The sequence below is a fragment of the Diadema antillarum genome, unplaced genomic scaffold, assembly GCF_040938485.1.
Source record: "Diadema antillarum isolate AM-2024a unplaced genomic scaffold, OU_Dant_1.0 scf00000032, whole genome shotgun sequence".
Lineage (NCBI taxonomy): Eukaryota > Metazoa > Echinodermata > Echinoidea > Diadematoida > Diadematidae > Diadema > Diadema antillarum.
Genome location: NW_027270921.1, coordinates 1,884,859 through 1,910,998, shown reverse-complemented (window position 1 = coordinate 1,910,998; position 26,140 = coordinate 1,884,859). Strand labels below are relative to the sequence as shown.

General features: G+C 37.8%; 1 protein-coding gene across 1 annotated transcript; it reads left to right on the top strand.

The window, feature by feature from the left end:
• On the top strand, nt 1-26,140 carry LOC139742286 (cilia- and flagella-associated protein 251-like). Its single transcript, XM_071652869.1, has 24 exons — nt 1-34; nt 756-1,219; nt 2,059-2,433; nt 3,936-4,082; nt 4,471-4,574; nt 5,355-5,463; nt 5,925-6,083; nt 7,488-7,656; nt 8,384-8,474; nt 9,641-9,778; nt 10,464-10,593; nt 11,446-11,501; nt 12,327-12,386; nt 13,022-13,101; nt 13,813-13,952; nt 14,577-14,750; nt 16,037-16,180; nt 17,564-17,646; nt 18,399-18,540; nt 19,160-19,251; nt 21,146-21,274; nt 22,985-23,181; nt 24,193-24,333; nt 25,914-26,140. Exons 1-24 carry the CDS (start codon nt 1-3, stop codon nt 26,138-26,140), a joined length of 3,585 nt encoding a protein of 1,194 aa, XP_071508970.1.

Sequence of the window (26,140 nt, the reverse complement as noted above, 5' to 3'; positions counted from 1 at the left end):
ATGGCAGATGAGGAGAAGCAGCAGCCAATAGAAGGTAACAATTGTTATGGCAATGGTGACAGTACATAATTTGTAAATCAACATGAAATAGAGCAAGCTCCCAAACACACTTACCCAAGTACTACATTATAGATTGCTAAATATCAGTCATAACAGCAATTCAAATTTTTGTACTCAGAGACAAGAAACATTGTATCTATGCATAAAGAGAAGAGACAGAGATATTAAGGGAGATTATCTTCTTTTTATGCTCTTAAGGGACCATTTTAAAGAACGATACTTTTTTTAAGTTTATGTAACCTTTTGCTTAATTGAAGGAGTAGAAATCATGCAATTTGTTATAAAGTTTGTGCATGCATAGACACTGCCCGACATCTCACAATACACTCATTATGACACAGATTGAAGTGCTGGCAGAAATATGCAATAAATGAAAGGCTTACATTTAACATTGTTTAGTCCTTTAATGTTATCTTGCTATCTAAGTGAAACTTGAAGATGTTTTCTTCTTTTAAATCTATAACTTTCATATTTTTAACTACGCACTCACCAATCTTTTGGCATGCTGTTTCATTGAAGTTTCAAAATATTTTGTGTACTAGATAAATGGACCTCGTTCCAAAGAAGAGAACACAGATATCATGTTTAACATGGCCTTTGCATGATTAGGGTCACATGCGTGTAGAGAATGATGCAGACTTAATCAGATCAACTACAGTGATAAGAAAAAAAAAAATGATTTATGTTAAATACAGATGCTCCTCCTGAGGTACAGCAAGGAGAAGAAGAAGCCAAAGCGGCAGAGAATCCTGAACCGACTGCAGGAGATGCTGGCAGTGGAGAAACAGGAGAAAGTGCACCGACAGAGAATACTCAGCCAGCAGCATCGGAGCAGCAGGAAGGAGCAGAGGGACAAGAACAAGATGCAGGCCAGGAACCAAGTGCTCCAGGTGAACCCCCAGCCGAGGGAGATGGAGCCGCGGATACCAAAGAAGGTGGGGAACAGAGTGCGAAGGAAGAGGAGCAGAAGGCTGAGGTGGAGAATGCACCGGAGGAGGTTGCTGCACAGGATGCATCAGGAGCTGATGGAGAGCAGGGGGATGGTGGTGAGCTGCAGCAGCAGGCTGTGGAAGGAGGTAATGCGGAAGAACAGACTGCAGATGGTGAAGATGGAGCAGCAGTAGAACAGAAGACAGACCAGCAGGAAGATGTAGCAGCTGTAAGATTTTCTTCTCTCTGCTCGTCTCTTAATTCAAACTTCATTACACAGAATACGATGTGTGTATTCTACTTGTTTGTATTGCAGGATTTCTGTTTTGTTTCTTGTTTTTCCTTCCCTTATGTTTGTCCTCTCAAAGAAAATGAAAAAGACTAGGAGTGCGTCTGTTGGTTTCTTTTCTATCCTTTTTTATCCTTGTTGGGGGGGGGGGGCAGGATTAAATTTACATTTGTAGAAATCACATTGTGACAATTTGGCACTTCAGCATTAAAGGGTGTGTACAGTTCTGGTCAAGGTGAGGATTTAGCTTTTAACGTTTTGCAAAATATTCAGAAACCACTCTATGAGATGTTAAAGAGCATCCTATTCTAAGGGGTATCAAAAGTTTATTTGATGAAAATCGGTTCTGGAATGGCTGAGTTATTCAAAAACAATGGGAAACAAAGAGATCATAATAAAAGGCGTGGTCTGTCGCCTTTTATTATTACCACTTGTTTTATATCTCAGTCATTTGAAAACCAATTTTCATCAAATAAACGTTGAATCTTTCTTAAAATTACATGCTCTTCCATATTTCATAAGAGTTTCTCATTATCTCACAATAGAAATGTTCAAAACATTAATCCCCATTTCAACCAGTACTGTACAGTCCCTTTAACATTTTAAAAGTGGTTGTGTACATGGCATGAAGTTGTATGTGTTTTGCATTGTCACAGCATAACGTAATGTACTTCTCCATTGGTAATGCTCCCATGTAAGTTCACTATGTCTTCGAGAACATGAAATGAGAAAGAAATTTAAGCAAACATGGTTGCTGACTTTTTTTTTTGCCTGTGTAGGATCAGGCAGCAGAAGAAGCAGAGGACTCTAAGCCAGCTGTAGAGCCTGCAGCTGAAGAAACAGCAGAGCAAGCAGCAGAGCCACCATCGGCAGAGGATGTTCCAGCCGAGGATGCCCCTGCAGAAGGTACAGGAGAACCAATACCGGCGCCCACATCACCGCAGCAACCAGAGGCTGCAGAACCAAAGGAGAATGAGGAGCAAAGGGAGAGTGCTGGTCAAGAGGTCCCTGCCCCCAGTACCGGTCCCGGTGAGATCCCTGCCCCGCCCAGTGCAGGACCACCCGAACCCCCCTCACACTCAGAGGAGAAATCCAGAAGTGCCAGCAGTGCTGCGCAAGAGCAGGTGTTTAGTGACTCATCTCCAAATGCACTGGTGAGTGGTCAAGCAGTATACCGGCATCTCAATTTTAGCAGTCTTGTTGGGTATTCTTAATTCATCAACACAAGAAAATTGTGGGTGTCATGCTTTCTTCCCCTTTCCCCCCATTGTTCTTTTTCTTACAGGTAATAGTCACGTGCTTTTTTAAGACCTAGTTATCAAAAAAAAAAAGGAAGAAACAAACAAACAAAGCAAATTAACTCAGCAGCATGTAACTTCAAAAAGTACACATAAGTAATACAGATCTATTCAATTACAGCAACTTTGTACTGGGGCGGCTATCACAAAAATAACACTGTGCTAAAAGTGACATGCATTTAGAACTCTGTTGGATATGGCCCTTTCTTATTATCTTAGGGAATGTGCAGTCTTGATATCTACAATTTTGTAAATATTCACAAATTTCTCTTTGAAGAAAAAGTAAAAAACAACAACTAGGTCATGCAAGTATAAGGAGGGATTTTGTTTTTGTTGTGTTTTTTGTTTGTTTTTGTTTGTTTGTTGTTGTTTTTTTTTTTTTGGCTGGACAATGAAACCATTCAGTTTATCAAGACTTTTTCTCTTCCCAAGGGATTCTTACCCTGTTTTGTATGGCTTCTTCCAATCTGAGGTACGTAGTTACCAAAGCAGATGCTTTTTCACGTCAAGGCTTCTTTTGACGCAAACACATTTACATGGAAACCCCCTAAAAACAACAACAGCATGAACGAACATACAATTTGCCTCATCAATATCTTCCAAGGTACTCTTGTCTCTGTGGTACTGGGGCAGTGTTTTGTGCAAATGTGTCATGAGAAAGTGTATGTGAGTGTAGACAAAAGATAATGGGAGGCATTCATGTGAATCTTCATTAATATCACTTCAAAAAAATCTTAATTAGGCAAGTGTCTCTATGGTACAGCAATGGGGGCAACCATTAGACAACATAATTATGACACCATAAATAGTGGTGCCATTTCCTCCTAACTGTGTCGTCAATTCAGAGAAAGAATCAGTTCATGAATTCATTAGAGAGCATGGTTAGTTTGTATTTTCACTTTGCATTATGCTTTTCCTGAGTGTAAACTAGTTTAATAGTATTTTCATATGATGGTGCTTGCTTGATGATTTGATATTTACTATTTATTTGCAGGTTATGTTCAGTCAATTAAGCTATTACTAAGTCACCGTGGGTGCATGTTACATCTACTAAATGGATACTTACAGAATGTAATTAGTTGATATTTTTCATGTATCAGTTATTCCCCTTGATAATATGATATCCATTGAATCTTGCAGATTATTGTAAGTAAACTGAGCTGTTATTACTTTATGTTCACCATGGGCCTATGTTGGATCTACAAAATTGGTGCTTTGTTATATAAACTGAAATGTATGTGTTGTCATTGAAACTTCCTATCTCTTTACTTGCTGTCTTACAACCTGTCCACATCTCAAAAGTTGGAAATAATTATACCAAACTGTATTTTGTGGGTTTTTTTTTCTCTCGCCAACAGAATATGACATGGTCTTTCGGAGTCAACAAGTACGTCCCTACCATCAACCTAACAGATGAGCTCCGACGCATGGTACTCTATGTCTGTGGCAACACAGCCATTCTCTACAGCTATGACAATAACACACAGAGGATTCTACAGGGACATGTAAGTGAAACGGATTTGTCCATCTTTCAAGCAGTTTCTTTTGTCGAATTTGTTTGTAATTCAAATCTCATATCTGCATAAGAGACATAAAGTTTTATTGTTAAAAAAAAAATGAGAGATAAAGATGAGGTGAGATTTAAAAAAAAAGTCTTGAGAGCATTGTCATTGACTTTGATAGCATGTGTTATTTTTATTGATGAAACTTCATATTTTGCAGTGAAAACTCTGAATAAGTGGAACTAGTCATTGCAACTACAACAACTACAACAACAAATGAAAATAAACCATCGTATCAAAACTTTGTTTGTACCTTTTATAAGGTTTTTCCAAAAGCTGATTATTGTGTAATATTTTTTTTCTTTTTCTGATTGCCTAATTATGACTGCAGTGTAACAACATCAGCTGTATCTGTGCCAGTCAGGACAAGCGCTGGGTGGCCACAGCGGACAAGGGACCAAATAGCATGGTCATCATATGGGACACTTACTCTGGGTAAGTATGTGGTCAAGTACATGTATGCCATGGTCATCATTTTGTTTTGGACATTTACTTTAAAATCAATACTAAATACACTGGGACCTTTGATGGCATGCTCTTTATTAACGAGAGCTGTAGGGTGAGGATGTTTAATATGAGATATTGCATTCAGATGGAGAAACTAGAGGTTAAGTTTTGTGAGGAAGTATATTGCTATTCCTGTCTTTACTTGTAAGCTTACTCTTTATTTTTATGGCAAGGAAAAAAGAAAAAAAAAACATAGACTTAAGCAGTGAAATCTAACGTACATATTTCCTTGTGTATCTATCAGTCTGTCTAGACGAATACACTGTAGACACATAAATAGATTGGTGAATAAGAGAGTAGGTAAGTGAATAGATAGATAAATAGATAGATAAATAGATAGATAGATAGATAGATAGATAGATAGATAGATAGATAGATAGATAGATAGATAGATAGATAGATAAATAGATAGAATGATAAATCTAAATCTTTGATTGGACGTAAGTGTTGTGTCCAGGGTAGGCCCTATCATATATATCCTGCACAATGCATGTGACCTTCATTGTGCCACACTTGCATCTCTTTGCAACTGCAAGAAGCTTCTTGATGTGCTTCACAAGTTCAGCATCCCTTTTATTTCATCATTAGTATTATTTTATCTGCTTTAAAGAGTAAATAATGTCAATGTATAATACCCATGATCAATTCATTCAGTTCTTCGTCATGCTCTGACCAATTAATTTTGTCACCTGTGGTATCGACTGGCAGGACGCCAGTACAGACCATCTTTGATGCCCACCCAGATGGCGGTATGGTTGGGATCAACATGACACCAGATGCAAAGTACATCGTCACTCTCAGCGCTGCCAAGAGACAGGTGAGACTGAACTTAACAAATTGTTCATTGTCATCGGACTGGGTCATACTCTTTTTTCTTAGACATTATTCACTGGCAGTTGTAACTTTTATAATGTAAAGGTGTGGTGATAGAGTTGACTTCCTGTAATGAATATAAATGGTAAATTCATTGTTAACATGTTTGTATACATTTCACATGATGTTTTCACTTTATTTGTAAGCTGGCTCAAGGCAAGCCCTTGTTTGTGTGTATGTTTACTCCTTGAGTTCAAGAATTGCCAAAACAGATTTTCAGCTAATATTTTGACATGCTGCTCTGATGCCAGTAGCCAGGCTCTACAGCCTTTTTTTTTTCAGTTTGCTTTATATTTACACTTTAGATGATATATGCACATCCAGTGGCATATTGACACATGTAAGTACAGATGCAAGTATGCTAAGATGATTTTCATTCTTTAATTTGTTGTCCTTGTCATGTAGACTCTTTCCATCTGGGACTGGACTACCGATGGTGATACTCCAGTCTGTAGTGTGGAGCTGGGAGAGAGCTACGGCCAGCAGACCTACGTCATGTTTAATCCTGAGGACCACTCACAGATTGTCTCAAACAGTCCAACACAAGTCATCTTCTACAAATGGGTGAGTCAAAAATCACCTAAAGTTCACCCCAGCACAAACGCTGGTTGTACCAATGACAGGTGTTCATGGTATGTTTCAGTGAATCAAGGTTTCCATGTCATTTGCTCCTGTGACAATTGGTCCAATGAAATATCTGCACACTATTAAAGCCACACATAAATTCTACCCACAAGCATTATCCTTACCCTAATCCTCACATCAAACTAAACCTAAAACCCTTTCACAACCCTAACCATAACCCTAGGTCCTTGGAGAAAATAAGACTGGAGCAACTGTCACAGGAGTAAATGTGTCACTGAATCAACACCTCTAGGCACTTGTTTTTAACATTACAAACAAACAGAAAACCTGGGTTTATTTCATCTCTACACCTGCTATAAAGATCAACAAACCATCCATAAACTCTCTGCACTGCCCACAACATTCCGAACAAACAAGAAACAAGAGTTAATTTCATCTCGCCACCTGCCACAAAATCTACAAACCATTCCAATGCACCCCTCTTACTGTTTACAACATTCCAAACAAACAAAAGCCCAGAGTTGATTTTTATCTCACCACCTGCCACAAAATCTACAAACCATTCATAAGCACCACTCTGCACTGTCTGCAACATTCCAAATAAACAAAACCTAAGTGTTGATTTCATTGCCACCTGCCATAAAAATCTAAAAAGTATCACTTCATACATGTACCTGTCAATCAAATGTTGGACAATAGCACAGACTAGTGTAGGTATTGATTTTTTCCCAGTCAATCAAATGAATGACAATAGAGCCATTTATATGTTTACCACTTTGTAGTCTTTTTTTAGACTTGCCACCTGTTGACATGACCCTTCAATTCAAGTTGCAAATGAAAACATGCAGGGCAATGAACTTGCAAAGTTTATTAGTTTTTTTTTTAGCCAACATGGCAAGATAATCTGCAACAGTCGTGTATGCAGAGAGGTTGTACACTGAACAACTGTACATTATTTTCACATTCAATCACTAACTGAACATTAAAACATGTAGAATGATTTTATGCACATGATTTAAAAAATGATTTTACAAAATTCTCCTGATTTCTATTTGGCCAAATCTCTAATAATGTAACAAACCATATACAACATAGCAAACAATGTGCTCTGCTAATTTGTCCTGCATGATTTGAAAGTGAGATTTTTCCCATGCTTGGAGATGCATTAGCTCATTTCTTCATGATTCTTCATAAACCTGTCACCATACTGCAAAGCAAAGTTACTCATGTGTTCTCCTCAATACTTCATTAGATTTTCCTTACATCAAGAAAGAAGTCTGTAATGTGTGTCCTCCAGAATTCTTGAGTAATATTTCCCTACACTAAGAAAAGACTGTGCTTAGCTGTTCTCCAATTTTCTTTGTTTCCCCTCATAATCAGCAGCAAGGTTCAGAGATAGAGTTCTTTGCTCCGCCACTGACTGACCAAGACTTCAATCGAGTTGTCGGTAACTTCAGCCAGTCCATCTTCTGTCAAAATAGCACCAGGGCCCTGACGGCCACTGCCGCAGGCAACGTTGTGGTGTGGGACAACAACAGACCAGTGTCTGGACGTAAGTATCCTCAGCTCTCAACTCATGTTGCTGCTCATCTGTTCACCACGCCATGCGATATGCAATACATGTTTGCTAGCGAGCTTAGCTATCATAAACAGAATTATGATTCATGTACCATAATTTTGACTGCTGATGTTCTGTGGATCTCAGATTGTTTATAAAGTTATTTCAGCAGCCGTGGGCTTTGAAAACTTTATAAGTTTTGGCAATATTAACATGATATATGATACATGATATACAATATATATACAAACACAAGATGTATAACTCATAACATACAAAATGTAATGCATATTATTCAATACACCATCATAATATCCTCCATAAATTAATTGTTAGTGTTCCTTTAGGGCTACATTTTTAGATATCTGGAACTGTAGAATGGTCTTAGAGACATTGTGTGATAGGCTGTATGCACATTTTTGTATTATTTCTTTCTTTCTTTCAATTTCATTAGGCATTGTGTGGTACACTATAAAAAACTCTGTTAGATTGCTTGATGTCAAATAATGCATACCTTTAATGCATGCTCAAATTCATTATGCATGCTAGAAGATGCTAGAAGATGAAAATAAACCATAGAGAGCTGTAGTGACGTGAAATAAATTCGATTCAAGGCAAAGAATGAAAACAAAAGAAGGAGATTGATGTAGCCCTTTTGTTATGACACAATGACATATTGATATTGTATGTACTTTCTTCGTGTAACCCCATTTCTAAACAGCTATATCCTTGGAGCCGTCACCAAACAAGAAGGCCTTCAAACTGGTCCGCCTTCAAGAGAGGGGAATCACAGTTCTGACTACAACTGACAGGTGAGCCAACATTTAAAGTAAAAATTACTTTAATACACAACTTTTAGCAATAAGATAACATAACAAATTTGTTGGGAAGGGCATGCTTACACAAATTGTATTTATCAATCTGTGCTACAAGTACCTTTCCAATATGGTTTAGTAGTGGGTATGAACTCTTTTTGAAGTTTTATGTATGAATTCAATCAATTTTACCAAAACTGCAGAGCTCTGAAATTGAAATTATAACATGATTGAATATTCATAGATACATTTTGTTTCCTTTTTTATTTTATTTTATTTTATTTTTTTGGTGGGAGATGTTACAGTTTTGGCCTGTGTATGTTTCATATCATCATATTATTTCATCCTTTGAGCAAAACACCGAGAAAGTTTCTTTAAAATTCACTACAATCCGTAGCCAAAGATGTCATGTTGTTGTTTTTCAAGCTCCAATTCAATGATATTCTGAAGCATGACATTTTTACATCATGTGACATCATCTTCTCCAAAATGCATCGTCAGATTTTCATCAAACTCAGCAAAGTCAATCCGAGAAGGCAGGGTATGCAAAGTTGTTTAAATGTAGCTAGCCCACATAGGGAAGCATCAATACAGTGGTACATGGCACATTTGTTTTCATATTTAGGTCTTCCCATACCAATGTACTCTTTCTGTGCTATGACAACAAACTTGTCTGTGCCTCATTCATTAGGGAAGGCAGTGCAGGGACACAGAAAATATGTTGAGTGATACCTGACAATTTTTTCTGTATCACTGTTGTGCGTATTCCATGCATCACCACTGCGGACTTTGTTTATATTTTTTCGGAAAAGCCCAGTGCACTGCATTTGTCTCATACCGCCCTCTATTGCTCACTCTTGATGAGTTATCCTGTCCCTATATGTCTATGTGAAGAATGCAAACCATGCTATCTAATGAATAAAGCATGCTAGTGTTGTATGTAAAAGTAAGCTGACGTACAATGTATAATCACACTTCTTTCACATAAGACAGTGCTTGATCAAACCAGCAAATAATGAAATACTATTGATTTTTTCTGATTTCTTTGTTATTTTCTTCTTTAGTGCCTTGCGTGGAATGTACATGGCATCCATTGCCTATATTCAACCAGAAATTAGATTAGAATCAAATAATTTACACTCAGTACCTTTTGCCTTTAACAGATACGTTGTAACGGGTGATGTGCTTGGACATGTCAAGTTCTATGACTCCCAGCTGCGGATGTCCAACTGGTACAGTGACTTCAATGTGGGACCCATCAATTCAGTCTCCTTTGCCTACCACCCAGAATTTACTGCAGAGTAAGTTGATGTTTCTTGTCTTGTCTTTTCTATTCCTTCGCTTTGTGTGCCCACATGGTGTGACCAGTAACAAGACAGTTTCGATGTTAAAGCTTGGCAAAAAAATCCCAAAAAACAGCTGCCATTATTGTGCACACAATGATATTGATTAATTGGAATATACCTGCAGTATGATGATGGTGGTATTGGTATTCCTCTGTGTTTGAATGACTTTAGTGTATGTTAACGAATGGAGAATCTTCCACTGTATCAATCACTGTCTCTTCCACTGTCTGTACTCTTGTAATATAAAGTATCTACTGGTTTTGTGTATCATTTCAGCAAATTGTGTACTATAAAACAGTTGCACTTCTTTAATATGCAGTCAGCTTGTCTGACAAACCTATTCTCAAGTGTGTAGATATTTTGCATTGATGCTCTTTATTGAGGATCAAATTCAACTAGTGCAATATCATCATTTTGATACAAATAATTCAGTACTCTTTGTGTGTTTGACATAACCTTGCGACATGAATTTATTAAGTTGGGCTAAAGGCTCCACACATGGACAGATAGATTTCTACTTGGTTTGAATATCATGTCACCAAGGAGTAAAAGATAATTTATGTTCCTTTGAAATGGTCATGATCATGTGCTGTATATTTATGCCCAAATTTATCCTACAATTCTACTTTTAATACCACAGTGCCAAGCCAGACAGCAACTACCCACAGGATGCCACAATAGAGGCCAGCTCCTTTGTGACCAGAGATTACATAATCAGTACCTCCAATGCCCAGGTGGCACTCATTGTCGCTGATGGAGTGGAAGTCAAAGTGAGTCCTTCTTGCTTCTCTTTGCATTCAGAAGGTTCTAGGGCAATTACCGCCTGGACAATTACCCCAGTCCCTTTCCTTGACCCTAACCCTAACCCTAATCCTGAACCTAATCCTAGTAACCCTTACCCACTGCTGTAACCCTAAACCTAACCCTAACCCTAATCTTTACTCTAATGTTATCATCACTAACCAGTATTTAGCCAGGGGGAGGGGGTAATTCTCCTTGGGGGATAATTGCCCTGATATGATTCAGAATCAATGCACAGGTTGGTGTGACAAAACATGGGATTCAATGGAAATGTACAAGTGGTCAGGAAAATTTAATACACAAATTGTCTTTGATTTTTGTCTGTTTTTTGAATAAAAGAATTTAGCAGAAACTGTGTTTGGGAACTAAGCTAGAGAAAATGTGTAATTAGTCATAACAGCACTACACCGATTTTGTGGATATGTCAATTTTATTTAGTAATACAAAATAAAAAAAAATGTATTAGTTATTTGAATTGTGAGAAGTATTTTTAGAGATTATCTTAGCTTCATCTACTTTGTATTTAATAGACAAGGGATGATACCTTCTTTCGTTTTGATTGCAAAATACAGACTAAAATGTTCAATTTTCTTGCTTCTAAGTTTTTTCAATACTATCCTCTGCTTGAATCACACAGCTCCTAAGTCCACTTCAAATAACTGGGAGATACAGAGATGCTTGAAATACAAGCTGCAGATAAAGCCCTGTCTTAAAATGCATTTGCAAATGCATTGTGATTTAATCAAGAATTATCTGCACCTGGGTGTTTCCACGGATTTGTGATAATAATATGCATTCTCCTTATGTGATTTTACGCACAGATGATCTGTGATGAACATGACAAACCAGTCCACGCACTGACAACACATCCCTCACAGTAAGTTGACAAAATCATTACTTGTCATGATTACCCACTATAAGACATTTCTTGTCAGCAAAATAATATGTTCATGTGAGTTACTGACATGTGTGCTGCAATGGTAGCCATAGAGTTTTGAAACCATCATTCTCAATTTACTAGATGATTATAATAGTCAAAGGTGTACATGATTGATATTGCCCCATGATGATAGTCATCATCAAATGGATTTCTGATGCAGATACCATCCTCGGGCTCATTTTGGATAACAAAATTACAATTATTAATCAGACATTAAATTTGTTCCGCTCTTACCCTATCCATAAATACAATGAATTACAACTGAATAAATAATAAACCAGTAATTATTTATTTGTTTATTCTGTTATGAGTATACGATTGTATAATTGCATATTGAGAACTGTATTTTATGTATGTATGTATGTATGTATGTATGTATGCATGTACCACCATAAATGCCAACAAAAGAATTTCCAATATTTCACAATAAATGAAATCTGAATATGAATCTAAAATTTGTCACCACATAATGATGAAACATAGATAAAATCTGTATATTCCAGAGAGAAAAGACAGTTATTGTGCAGGCATTTAGAAAACAAGTCATATTAATAGACAAAAAGGTGAAACAAACAAATGTCTTAACACCTATTGCGTAGTTAATTGAAATATCAGAATAATCATGCAATGTGATGTTTTTAATGCCATGTGGAGCATCATGTTATGTCATGTAGAAGTGTGTGTTTGAAAGTGTCGGGTATCCATTAACTGCAGAAAAGTATATGAGATTTCATTTAAGAATGCTTTTCTGTACTTCATCAGGCCTTACTTGGTGATTGGCAGCTATGCAGGTCTTCTGAAAGTATGGAACTATGAACAGAAGTAAGTAAATACTTTTTATGTGGAATAGCAAAGTCTGTATAAAAGATTATGTTATTTTGTGTTTTGTGGTGTTTCCTTGTTACAGTCATAATGCATGCCGATACAAACCTTCGTCATGAGTTTCTGTATGCGATGTAAATATGCTGTTATTTCATTTCTCTCTTCACCAAAAGGACAATTGAGGCCAATCGGCAAGACAAAAATTAATGAAGATAATTTGTAATAGAATGTCTTCTTGTGTATATACGTTGTAGACTAACTGGGCTGGCATTATTTTATCTAATGATTATAACTCACTTTGTGTTTGTACTGTCTTCGTAATGTAAATGTAGGGTTTCGTGTATCATTGCTGTATTTCTTATCGTTTTACTTACATCTGTATATTTGTTCATCTTTTTGTCTAAAAGATATGAAAATGATTGTCATTCTCTGATGTTTTTTATGCTGAACAAGTAAATTCAATTCAATTCAACTGGTAAGAAATGAATGAATGAACCAAAGAATGTTTGATATGGACAGAAAAACTGCTTACCTATTGCTAAGGGGAGCAGGGGTTGAGGAAAGACATAAGAAGGAGATGTTGATAGAAATTGAAAGGAATGATGTTAATGGCGACATATCATTTTCTATGGCAGGCAAGTCATCGCTTCCAGGAAGTTCCCAAAAGGAAATTTGATTAGATGTGTTGCCTATGACCCATCTGGCTCTTACCTTGGTAAGTACAAAGTTTTCTTTCTGTGCATTGAAATAATGTATTTGTGTGTATTCTTCTTCTATTTTCAGTTTTAATTTGCAACGATGCTCAGTTATTCTTGTTACTTCTATATTAGAGTGTATGTACGCATTGCAGTTTGTGCGAAATTACTGTACAGGGCCCGCTTCTTATTTTACAATTGATCTTGTCTCTTCTTTTCTACCCAAACTCTTTAAGGAAGTTACTGAATTTTTGTGGTTGTTTTTTTTTATCATGACCACAATTTGTTTTAGTTTTTTCCATCATCATTATTGTGTCATTCATTTTCATGTGACTGTCTGTGTAATGATTTATGTACTTCATAACTCACTTTTTCTACTGCGCCTTGAGCACGTTAGTTATGTGGAATTGGCGCATTATAAGTACCCTGTTTTATCATTATTATTATTATGTGACGACTATATGGTTTCCATCATGATTTACAACATCGGTTGATGATAAACATACAATCATGATGCCAATGGTAATAAGTATTATTTTGAATAAGAAGCTTTTCAAGATCTGAAATGATACCAGCCCAACTTCCACATTGTCACAATTACTGCAATCGCAGTCATCCAGTGCAAATCTAGCTCCACTGTTCGTGGTATTAGCCATTCATATTAATGTTTAACTGTGATATTGATGCTAGTCTCAGATGTGAGCATTGCCATGGTAACCCATCCTTTACAGGTGTTGGCTTTGAGAATGGCTGTGTGAGAATCCTGGATGCCCTCACCCTGATAGATGAGAACCAGGAGCCCTTCAGGTACTCCAGAGATGCCGTCACGCATGTCACCTTCTCTCATAACTCCAGATGGATGGCTACTGCTGTAAGTCTCTTGACCTTTGACCTTTGACTTACATATCTGGTTTTTATTTGCTTTTCTCTTCAAGTTGGTAATCTGTGATAAAAAGTGGCAGTTTACTTCATAAAAATAGACAGAGGAATGGCAATAATTATGTCCATGATGATTGAGGCTATAGAAAGTACTGCTTTCAGCGTCCCATAGAATTTGAAAAATGTGGTATCCTCCGTGAATCGCTCTACACAAAATTGCGTGGAGGACAGAAATGCACTTTGCACATAAGGCTCGAGTGTTGGATTGTCTTCCATTTATTTTGTTGTTTAAGTTCAAGGAGCATATAGACAATCAGATATTGGAATGTAAGATTAAGTAGCAGAAGACAGCGGAGTATTACCTATGTCTTGTCCAACACTTTACTTGCAAAGTGAGCATATTTGCTTGGAAAATTCGGTTTGGATATTTGAATCAGTACAAGTAAACTCATTACATCAAATGTACTTTCAATTCACTGTGCATTGGCTCACATTGTAATGCAATGCTGTAATAACACCTCGATATTAAAGAAATAAGCCCCATTTCACAGAGAGCTTCATCTGCTCTCTACCTCACCATATCCCTCACTCTTTAACTTTGTCATTATCTGTCTAGGATGCCGATTACTGTGTGACAGTTTACAAGGCTGACACCCTGAGTGAAGAGGAGCCGTGGGTGTACATGGGCAAGCACCGGGCTCACTACAAGCACATCAGGGGCCTGACCTTTGGGACCGCCCTGGACTCTGGCTCACCGCGGCTCCTTTCCCTGGGAGAGGACAGAGCAATGGTACTCATCAAATATCCCAATGATCTGAGTTAATCTTCTCTTTCTATTTGTATCATCCATCTTGTTTGTTTATACTAATCTCTTTCTCTGGCCAGAGGAGAACTATCTCTCTTTGTGTTCATTTGGTTTGATTCCACACTCAGTGACATACTTCACTCCCCTATTATGTGAAGCTCAATGATTTGGGTAGGAAGTGTCAAATGGAATTGTGATTCTCAGTCCCTTAAAATGATGAAAATTTGACTTACTTTTTGTAGGATAATGCTTTATTGGCAAGAATTCATGCCTAGGTTGGAGAATTATTAATAATAACTTGAAGCAGATTGCACCGTTGCTCCTTTTGCAATTGCAATAAAAACATGTAGATGGAAGAATTTCATGAATTTGAATAATTAAGCAATACCCGCTGCATGCTATTAGGATTAGAACCAACACTTGCTGTGAGGCGGAAGCTCAGTGGTCTAGTGGAGATGACACCTGTCCTGAGATCAGGAGATCGTAGGTTTGAATCCTGCTCGAGTACGTACGCCTATGATTTCTTTTATCATGGCTACTACTAAAACATTGATCAATTCAGTGCTTATTTACGTCAATGTAGGGCAATTTGTCAATCAGTTGTAATAGAAACATCTCGACGGAAGAATTTCATGAATTTGAAAGATTTTTTTTTTTCTTTTACTGTTTGCAGTGTAAAGTCTTTGTGTCAAAATCCATGTTTACATGCCTCAGTCTCTACTTCGTCAGTTAAAACTGTGTATACTATGTTGTCATACAGAAGTGCTTTTGCTCTTCCTGGTTACTAGATATGCAACTTCTTAGAATTGATTACTCTACTCGAAATGTCCTAGTCAAGATTTGAACTTATCCTAATCAAGAAACAAGTGACTGACCTTGGAGTATGTCTTCTGTACTCAAGATGCTAAAATGCAACATTCATACCATTTATCATCTGCTTTGCTGTTTGTCTTCATCATTAGATTTTTGAACACTCAATACAGGACACTATATGTCATCTGAAACAAGAAATTTTGAACCAACCATGAAGATTTATTACTCACTATGAGAGGGGTTATCACAACAGAATATGTATTTCCTTGTAATCACAGTCTTCTAAATTTGAGCTATCTGATTGTGACAACAAAAATTTATCAGTATTTGGACTTTGCTATCAAAGGCACACTCAAGACATTCCAAACAAGACCAGTACATGGAGTGCTGCACTTGTATCGCCACTCTTATGATTACCATGATCACCATGTTCCGTCTCGCTTCTCCCCGACAACCAGGTGGAGTACGATCTCAAGACGGTTGCCAAGGACAGTCTTCAGGTCCTGTCAACGGACCGGATCGAGCAGAGTGCCGTGCCCCAGTGCTTTGCCTGGTACCCACCCATCACCAAGGAGCAGTTCTTCATCACTGCCAATAACCAGGTATGTGGAGGAAAAGCACCTGCTTCCTTTTAATATGAGTTGCATGACTTTTTAATACTGTAAAAGTGGGAATGTACCACTATGTAATGTCTTGTGATTCAGTGGAATCAAAGCAACACACAAAATTCATCTTACATGACAGAGCACGACAAAGTACTGGTGCAAAAATATCCACTTTAACAGTTGAAAGAACAGAGTTGGGAATAAGGAGAGTCAGCATACTTTCTTCACCGATTGAAGAGAGAACTTACAAGAAAAGAGTTAGAAGAAAAGCAGAGACAGAAGAGATTGACATCCATTGGACATACTCAATAGAAGCTGTATCAGATATATAAATCTATATTAGGAATGCTCTGAAACTTAGATCTTTTAGCTACTTGTACAATTTGTAAAGCTTGTAAAGGTATTGTGACCATGCATAGATTGCTTTGCGTACTTCATACAGAGATTCCAACTCTCCCGTTTTCGACGGGAGATCTCCCGCCGAAAACCCATTTTTGCAAAATCTCCTGTTCTCCCGCTTGAGATTTAATTTCTCCCGCCCTGGCACTGTGTCTTCCGTTGGAAAGGATTTCTTACTTATTGTTATGGTATGTTGAAAAAAAAAAAGCCTTAGATAGCACCAGAGAGCATCTAGAACCCTGGGAACTTCGTGCTTCGCCCACATCAACTTGGAGTCTCCCGTTTGCTAGGGGTTTCAGGCGGGAGAATCTCCAGATCAGAAGGTGCTTTGGGTTGGAGTCTCTGTTCATATCATTCATAAATATGTAATAACAATTGGAGACAGAGGTTAAACTGCAGTGTGAAGTGTTTACATAGATTATCGATAGTGGCCACGATGTTGATAGTATATATACAAAATATTCCCACATCTGTTTTCTTTCTCTCTCTACATGTGTGTTGTGGTTTGACTGATTGATGCTGTTTTCATTTATATAATATTGAAAATTGTTAATGATTCCCTCTAGAAATGTTTATATTTTACTTGACTTCTATCATACAAGCCTTTGAAAGTTTACAATTTTTATGATCAACAGGGTCTTATTTCATGAAAGATGTTAGGATACCAATTTTGCTCTTTCTAGAATTACAACTTCTTGTAAGCAACAACTAATCAGGAAGCATGATTCTTGTCATTATCATGACACTTGCCACTGCAGCAAGTGTTGCTGTCATAGCAACTGTTTATGAACATGGAGCCCTGATCATCGTTACTTATCTTTTGTATATGCCAATAATTATCATTTATGCAGATCTTTTCATTACCGCAGATTTATATGACTATATCCCTTGCATCTCTCTTTAATATTCACCCTTTGTTTGCTTGTTTTTCATATTTTAATGCACAATGTGACACATTTTTCTTTCTTCTCCCCTCTGCAGTTCAAATTTAAGCTCTTCAACACAACCACAAAGATGTGTCGTAGGACCGTTTTAGGACCAACCTATGGATCTCCGATTCAGAGGTTAGTTAACTACAATTCATAGCTTGCACAAAAGGCCGCTATCGGCAGATCTGGTATAAGTAACATTTTATCCGCGTTGCGTAATAGCAGCCTTTGTGCGGGCCAGCGGCAAATTTATGTGTGCAGGGGTGGGGGGGGGGGAGGGTAGGTGTTTGGCACACCTTGGAAGCCCTACAAAGTTCTGTTTTCTGCCCGTCCACCAAATATTGCACAACAATTCATATCACAGCATTGTCTATCGAAGAGAAAACACTGATATCTGCACAGCCATTGTCAGTTCTTGGCATGTTTTACGTAACTATTCTTCAGCCAAAGCATATCATGTAAATGCATTGTTGTTGCCTGACCATCGCCTACATTTATTGTATGCATTAACCTAAATGACTGACTATTCCTGTGGTTTTGTTTGTTTGATTTTGATTTGAGAGTGTTGTAGAATTATCTCATCTATACATATATAGGAGGATTATGGAAGCAATTTTACCAAACAAGTGTATATAAATGAATTTGAAAAGCAAAAATCCTTTTCCCAGTACAGGGGGATTACTTTGATGACGAAGGATACCTACAAAATGGTCCCATCTACCTCATGTAACAAATAATTACTTGTAAAGTTTTATGAGCACCACACTGCGATGGAAAGGTGCTTTATAAAAGAAGAGCCACTAAAAACAAGTATTACAAATGTATGTCAGCTTCTGTCATTCATGTCATTCATCACTTTGTTTGATTCTGCCTCCCACTTCATCCAGGATTGCTGTCCTTCCCTCGGAAGACCCTGTCAGCGACAACCGCTACATGGCCTATGTGACCAAGGACAAGGTTGGTCTGCACAAGATGCCTCCAGATGGCAACCCTCACAATGCCATGGCCTTGATTGCCCATCCCTCTGGGGTAAGTTTGTCCCACTGCTTCTCTACTCAAAGGAACAAACCTCTCTCCAATAAAAGAGAAGGAATAATAATACAGTGGACTCCCGTTATAACGAAGTTCTCGGGACCGGCACTTTTCTTTTGTTATATTGAAATTTCATTATAACCGAATGAATAAACAATAAAAAAGCACAGAGTGGATAACATCGCAGCCCGAATTTTTACTTCATCGTAACCAAAATTTCTTTATAACCGTGTTCATAATAATGGGAGTACACTGTAAGAAAAAATGTTTGATAATCTTCCAATAATGAATATATTTATGGCATGTGTGTGAAAAGTTCTTCAGAGATCTTTGCTATGGAATCATTGCAAGATGGAAGAGAAGGATGTGATATAAAACTGTAATTAGTAGCACTATTTGTCAAAGTCAAGCAGGAACAGCAAACCAACAGCAATGACAGACAACAACATAAACAATTGTAGCAAACCAAAAAAAAAAAAAAAACTTGAGCAAGCAGTCAGAAGATTTTAGAGTATGCATGTTTTATACAGTAGCAATTTAACAAACAGTAGACAGGCCTCTTTTTGGGTATACCTCGCTGATGAAATATATTCACCATGACCATTCTCTCCACCAGGTAACCAACCTAGCTGTCAGCTACGACGGGAAGCATGTCTTCACTGCGGGAGGCTCTGACTATTCAGTGCACATGTGGGACACAAATTTCATGTAAGTCGAGATTTTGATTCATCATCGTGACTGCCAAGCTACCGTGTAGGGAGAACTGGAGCACTGTTCCCTAAGGCGAAAAACAAAACACGAGTTTGCATTGGAGTAACAGGTCTCTGAAAAATAGGCCATGTAGGGCATTTTTTTTTAAAATTTCTTTGTTGTTATTTTTTTCTTTTTTTTAACAGAGCATGCATGCACTCTGCATGAGTTTTGTTGAGTGAGGTACGCAGCATTATGTGCTTGGATATCAGCCAAACACCCAGAATGAGACGTGCTCACCAGAAAAAAAAAAAAAAAAAAATGAGATTAAACTTTCACCAAAACTGCTCAAAGCCCATATTTTATGACAGAAAACTGTCCACAACACTTCTGGGTTTTCTGCACAACATATTCGTTAGCAAAGGCAGCAAGATCATATGTGATACTGACAGCAAAAATAATAACAAACAAACAAAATCACCCCCCCCCCAAAAAAAAAAAAAAAAAAAAACACAAACAAACAAACAAACATGTGTAGGGTTATGGATATTTTTACAGTCAGACTGGGTATGTGAATACAACAGCCTTGTTTTAAGGGTGCGGCCTGGTTGTTTTTCAGTACCCTCAGAAAATTATGAAATCAAAGAACATTTCTATGTTTCAAGTGTGTACGATCACAGTGTGATGTGGAACAGCTCCATCTACTGTATGTGTATCCCCATCCTTGTGTCCTACACTAGTCAAGTCTACTGCCATTTCTTTGCAATTGGCAGTTTTATCTTATATATGATTTATATGGAATTCATCTTTGATATGACTATCTGATTCAACATATACATAAATGACAATGTTTATGATAAAGAATGATTACCATCTTGCCTTTCATATTTCTATTTCTTTCCATCCATGGCAATACATAGTCGCCCCACGACACAGTCCCCTTAAAGGACAAGTTCACCTTCATAAACATAAGGATTGAGAGAATGTAGCAATATTAGTAGAACACATCATTGAAAGTTTGAGGAAAATCAGACAATCCGTTCAAAAGTTATGAATTTTTGAAGTTTTTGTGCAGTACCCGCTGGATGAGAAGACTACTGCAGTGTATGAATAACTTAGATGTCACATGCGTACAACAATATAAGGAAAATATAAAGAGAATTTCACAAAATTCCATCTTTTGAAAAAAGTACACATTCCCCTGACTCGTTACCGATAAATGTTATGGGTAATATTATTCCCCCTGCCTTTAGAAAGAGGCAAGTCAATTGCTCTTTTATTATGCGAAAAAAGTGAAAATATGTTGAATTTTCTTTTATATTTTCTTTATACTGTTGTACGCATATGACTCACAAGCTGTAGTAGTCTCCTCATCCAGCGGTTCCAACACAAAAATTTAAAAAATTCATAACTTTTGCATCAATTGTCCAATTTTCCTCAAACTTCCACTGATGTGTTCTACTAATATTGTTGCATTTTCTCAATCCTTATGTTTATGAAGGTGAACTTGTCCTTTAACAAAGTTTGCGTGAAGGAGGCTTTTAAACTTTCCTGTTGTATAACACAAGTGGGCAAGTCTACTCATATACACTGTAATATGGCACTACTACCACAACTTCTCTTCCTCATTGACATTTGTGTACTGTATACGCTGTTATTTTCGCGTACAGATATTTTCGTGAATGATGAGGTCACAGACATTTTCGCGAATTTACACAGAGGCCTTCATAAGCATACTATCACCTCAGCACATGGTGACATTTTTGCGCGTTGTTAAATTCACGGTCCAACGGTGATTCGCAAAATTCATGAAAATTAAACCCTTGGGAAAATAACAGCTTAGAATACAGTGTCGCCCTGCAAACTTTCAAACAACACATAATCTATACATACCTCGTTCTCTTGCTCACAGTGCCTTGGAGGCAGCAGTGAAGCTGGGTGGTGAGGATCTGATCCCATTCTATGGTCTCCTGGAGGGTGGAAGGGAGGGGGAACTCTTCAAGGAGCTGGAAAACTACTTCTACTATGCCCAGATCAGGAGGTGAGTGGAGTTGATGGCATTGTAGTAATTTTTCACTTTCCTTCTTGAATCTCTCCTGATATACAGTATTTGCCAAGATTTTTTGTTGTTGATTGATTGATTTTATTTTCCGTATAAAAACAACAACGGCTGGATGGCCCATATTCAGCGATGCCAACATGGCATCGCTGGTCTTCCATGGGGTCCAGAACATGGAAGTTATACAAATGCAATGTGAAATTAAAAAATACATAACTCTTATAAAAATTTACATGTTTGTAATACATAAATTGACAGAAAGAAAAACAACAACAACAACATCGAGTGGCGAAAAGCAAAAGAGCAGGATACAAAAGAAAGGGCATGGAGAAATAATAAATCATAACTTTCACTAACCTGTACTAATTCAAATAATTCTGTAATAACTCTTTTTCGTCAACAAAAAGAAAAAAAAATTAAATCAACGGAGCAGTAACCTTACACATACTTATTTCAGATTTAAATATATAAACACTGGGGGAAATTTTAATATCCAGGTCATTATATTCCTTAGCATATCTATATTTAAATGACTTCTTCAAATATTCAGTTCAGATTTTATCTCTATCTCGCATCTATTCCTGTCTGGATAATGTCTTTATTTCATTTCTTGGTTGCTGCAACTTTTTCTATGAACTAAGCTTTACAAAAACAAAATACATGTACAATGATGAACATAAGGATACATTTTGATTTTATGATACAAATTACAGAGCAATAGAAATTTCTACTATGAATCGTTTGATGGGGTTGCAGGAGTTTACACAAGAAACAAACTGGAAAGTTCTGCAATACCTTCTATAACAATAATAATGTCATAAAGGGTAATTTATTTTACTTGCAAGATTTTAAAAATTGTACCATTTTTTTTTATTCTGAAGATTACAATGAGGATACCAAGGTGAAGGTAATAATATAATAATAAAGTACATTTATAATGCGCCATATCTATCATTACTGATACTCTCAGCACATGAGAGCCTGTATAATTCAACACATGCTGTGTACACATGAACAGCTAACTGTACAACCTTTCAAACCCAGTCCGTATCCAATATCACATTAAAATTAACCAAAACTACAATTAAACAAGTACGATTTAACTAGAGACTCAAAACGAGAGTATGAAGTTTCCTGACGGATGTTGAGTGGGAGAGTGTTCCATAGATGAGGTCCAATGTATGGGAAAGACCGTGCTCCCAACTGTGATGTATACGTGGAACATGAAGCAGACTAGAGGTTGAGGAGCGTAGTTGCCTTGGTGGATGAATGAAAGAAATTATTATTGCAGAGGGGTGAAGATGTGCTATGGCAGATTTTTTTATCAAGTTTATTGTCACCCTCTGTACAAATGTATTTGTGAGATCACAACTGCTGATTTATAATCTTAACAAATATGTTGGAAAAAGGGAACCAGTGGGACTCAAACCTGTCATCTACTGCTTTCCAGGCAGTGACACTACCACTAGACTATCCCCGGTTGCCGGCAGTTACACAATGAATTTGGAACAAATACCCTGGCTCCGAAATTCCGACATTTTTGCGTTAAAGTGATGATGCTGTTATGTTTGCTTGTTTAATTTATTTCAGTACGGTTTAACAAAAAAAAAAAACACTTGTCACAGTGATAATAGCATCAGTTTAACCTTTGACCATGTCTTTCATATATTATTTTGATTCTGCTTCCAATAGTCAAGGCGTTGACACGATGGACACACGAAGGGTCTCCACAGAGATCCCCCTCTCAGAGATGCCCTTTGTGATGCGGGCCATGGGTCACTACCCCAGTGAGCAGGAGGTGGAGGACATGATCAATGAAATCAAGTTCAGCAAGTATGTGGACACGGGAGAGTACGTCTCCTACATCGACCTCGGCACCTTCATCAAGTGTGAGTATCGTGTTGTAAACTGTGTTACAACACCTTGATATGGATGGCGAAATGGTTTATCAAAATCAGTAGTTGTTGTCGTTGTTATCATCATTATCATCATTCGTAGTAGTGTAAATGGTAGTGTTATTGTCATTATTACCACTATTATTAGCACTACCCCATTGAAGACTAGTCCCAAGTATACTCAGGCAGGTGTATATGGGAAATGCTGGTTATAGCAAAATCAGCTCGTCTTCAATGGGTAAAGAGGAACAGCGTCATGAGGAGGGCCTAAGAACAATGACAATAACCTTGTTATATCATGTTTCTCACTATATCGGGGTAAAAAACACAAAGAACTAGAGAAGCACTCTGAGAGCGCAGACCTCCACCAAGCAGCTCATTTCAACCACTGATTTGTTCTTCCCTCGAGATCAGTGATTTCTACCCATATGCATGCTGAAAATCGCCCGATTTCCCAAAATAGAAGCCTTTTGTTATGTAATCAATGCCAGCTGCACGGCACGCCTCGCCCTGGACAAGAAACTAGAGCACGCACTCTAGTGCGCATATGAAAACCGCGAAAATATGCAGTTTGAACTCCCAAGTTCATTGACCCTACTGGTCAAAATATCAAAAATTCTTCATAAGCTCCATAAAAATCCCCGCATCACTTCCAAAATTTAAACATCTGTTCCTTGTGTCATCCTCAGCCTTTTCTGAAAGTTTCATCCAAATCTGTTCACAACTTCATGAATTATTTTGCACACGGACAAACCAACAAATCAACAAACCACCGGTAATGAAAACATAACCTCCTCCCGTGGCGTAGGTAAATATAAAGAGTTGGGACCTGCAAAATCACCTTTCTGTAAGAGAGTTTTGTTATATCCGACCTCTTTATATAAACAAGGTTTCAGTGTGTTACAGAAATTTGCTGTTTTTGTTTGCTTTTTAATGGAACTTCAATATTGAGTATTGCTATGTAGCAATAGCTTGTGTTCATTGCTTTTGTTTGTCTCTCTCCAGTGTACGTGAACCACAGACCAGCCTTTGGGATCAGTGAAGAGCAGCTCCAGTGGGCATTTGACATCCTGGGCTATGCAGAGGACGACACAGTAGAGCCAGAGATTGAGAGGGGAGAACTCCTAGAGCTCTTACAAACTAAAGGTGAGGAAAGGGTCATCAGTGGGTGGTGATTTGGCTCTGTTGTTATTGTATCTGCCTCCCGATCCGTGTGGCCAGGGTTCGATTCCCGAGTCTAGCTTTGCGATGTTGTACGTAAGCATACCATCCCCTCTTGCAAGAGGCAAAACACTTTTGTCTCTCGGATAAAACATAAAATGGAGGTCCCATGTGTTAGAGAGTCACAACACGCGTACTTAAAAAGATCCCGCTTCATTCATTCATCGCAAAGAGCAAGGTGTTTAACCCGGTGAAGTGGTTCTGCCTAACACCCAACTGGACCCCATGGAAGACTACCTTTTTGCAGCTGACTATGGGCTATCCAGCCATCCCTCAAATAGAAAAATGAAACAGACAAACCATATCAATTTTACAAGTTTCTTGCAATATAAGTGTTTTCTCTTTTAGATAGTTGTTTAGTACAGGAGTTTTAACCCTAACTAGGCCGGGCTATTTAAGTAGATCATAGAGCCGGGGGGGGGCCTCCCAGGCCCCCCCTCCAGATCTCGGCCGTCGACCGCGCGATCGCGACGACAATCGCCACACACATTGCCTATGACGTAATCTAAAGTACCACGAAGTTAAATTTTAAAAAAATTACCATTTATGCTAAATTATGCTAATTTTATGCATAATGATGCATGAAATCAGACAATTTGGTATAAACCACTAAATAAAGCTCAAAATGGGCACATTTTTGTGTAAATATTCTCTTTAGTGTCCTGAGCAAAAAAAAAAGAGAAAAAAATTGTGCCATCAGAAAAAATTTCTTAAGTATTTTATTGTTTTTTGAATTTCTTATGTATTTCTGTGTTTTTTCGACTTTATGTTTTTCATTGTTTTTTCGATGAAACTTGTCCGCGACATTGTTCTGAACAAGAAAATGTGTTATTAATTGATTTTGATCAATAAAACCCCAAAATAATCATGCTTTTATGAAATTTGTCTGTAAGCGCAGTTTGCATTGAAATTGTACATGAATTCACGTTTTTGAGCAATTTTTGGTCTGACATGCACGTACATATTTATGCGCAACTTAGGAACCGCGCGCCCGGGCATCAAAAATTTGGTGTCGAAAGATGCGGGAGACTTGAAAAAAAAAAAGTCATGAAACGTCGCGGCAATAGCTTTTCGCGTTAGCGATACATCGCGCAAAACGTCGAGGCCTCGGAGGCCCCCCCCCCCGACCTAGTTGGGGTTAAATGATGTACATGTATTTGTCTTTTCTTGTGTGTGTACTCGTGAGAGTTGCTTGTAGATGCATTGAAAAATTGAAGTATAGGCAACTCCTGTTATAATGAAGACCTCAGGCCCAGAAGATTTCTTTTGTTATATCAAAGTTTTGTTATATCCAAACAATAAAATATATGAAGATTTCCAGATAATAATTTTAGGACCTGACTTTTTACTTCATTGTACAATCTTGTGTGTTATCACGGGGATATACATACACATACAAATGAGGAAAATGCTTGATTTTCCAAGGGTGCAAAGAATTATGGAATGATATCATTATCTTATCATTATCTTGTCTTTTTTTGGTCATTATTTTCTTGCCTTTCCAGGTGAACACATGACGGAAGCAGAGGTTGCAGAGTACCTCACCACCCTCCTGGGCATCAACCCCGAGGGAGGGAGCTCAGAGCTGGGCGGGTACGACGCCACGGGAGCCCAGGAGGTTCTGGAGGAGGCCCTGCCTGAGGGGATCACAGCCGAGATGTTTGCCATGGAGCTCCTTGGGTTTGGGGGAGGGGCAGAGCCATCCGAGGGCACCGTCAGTGCCATGGAATGA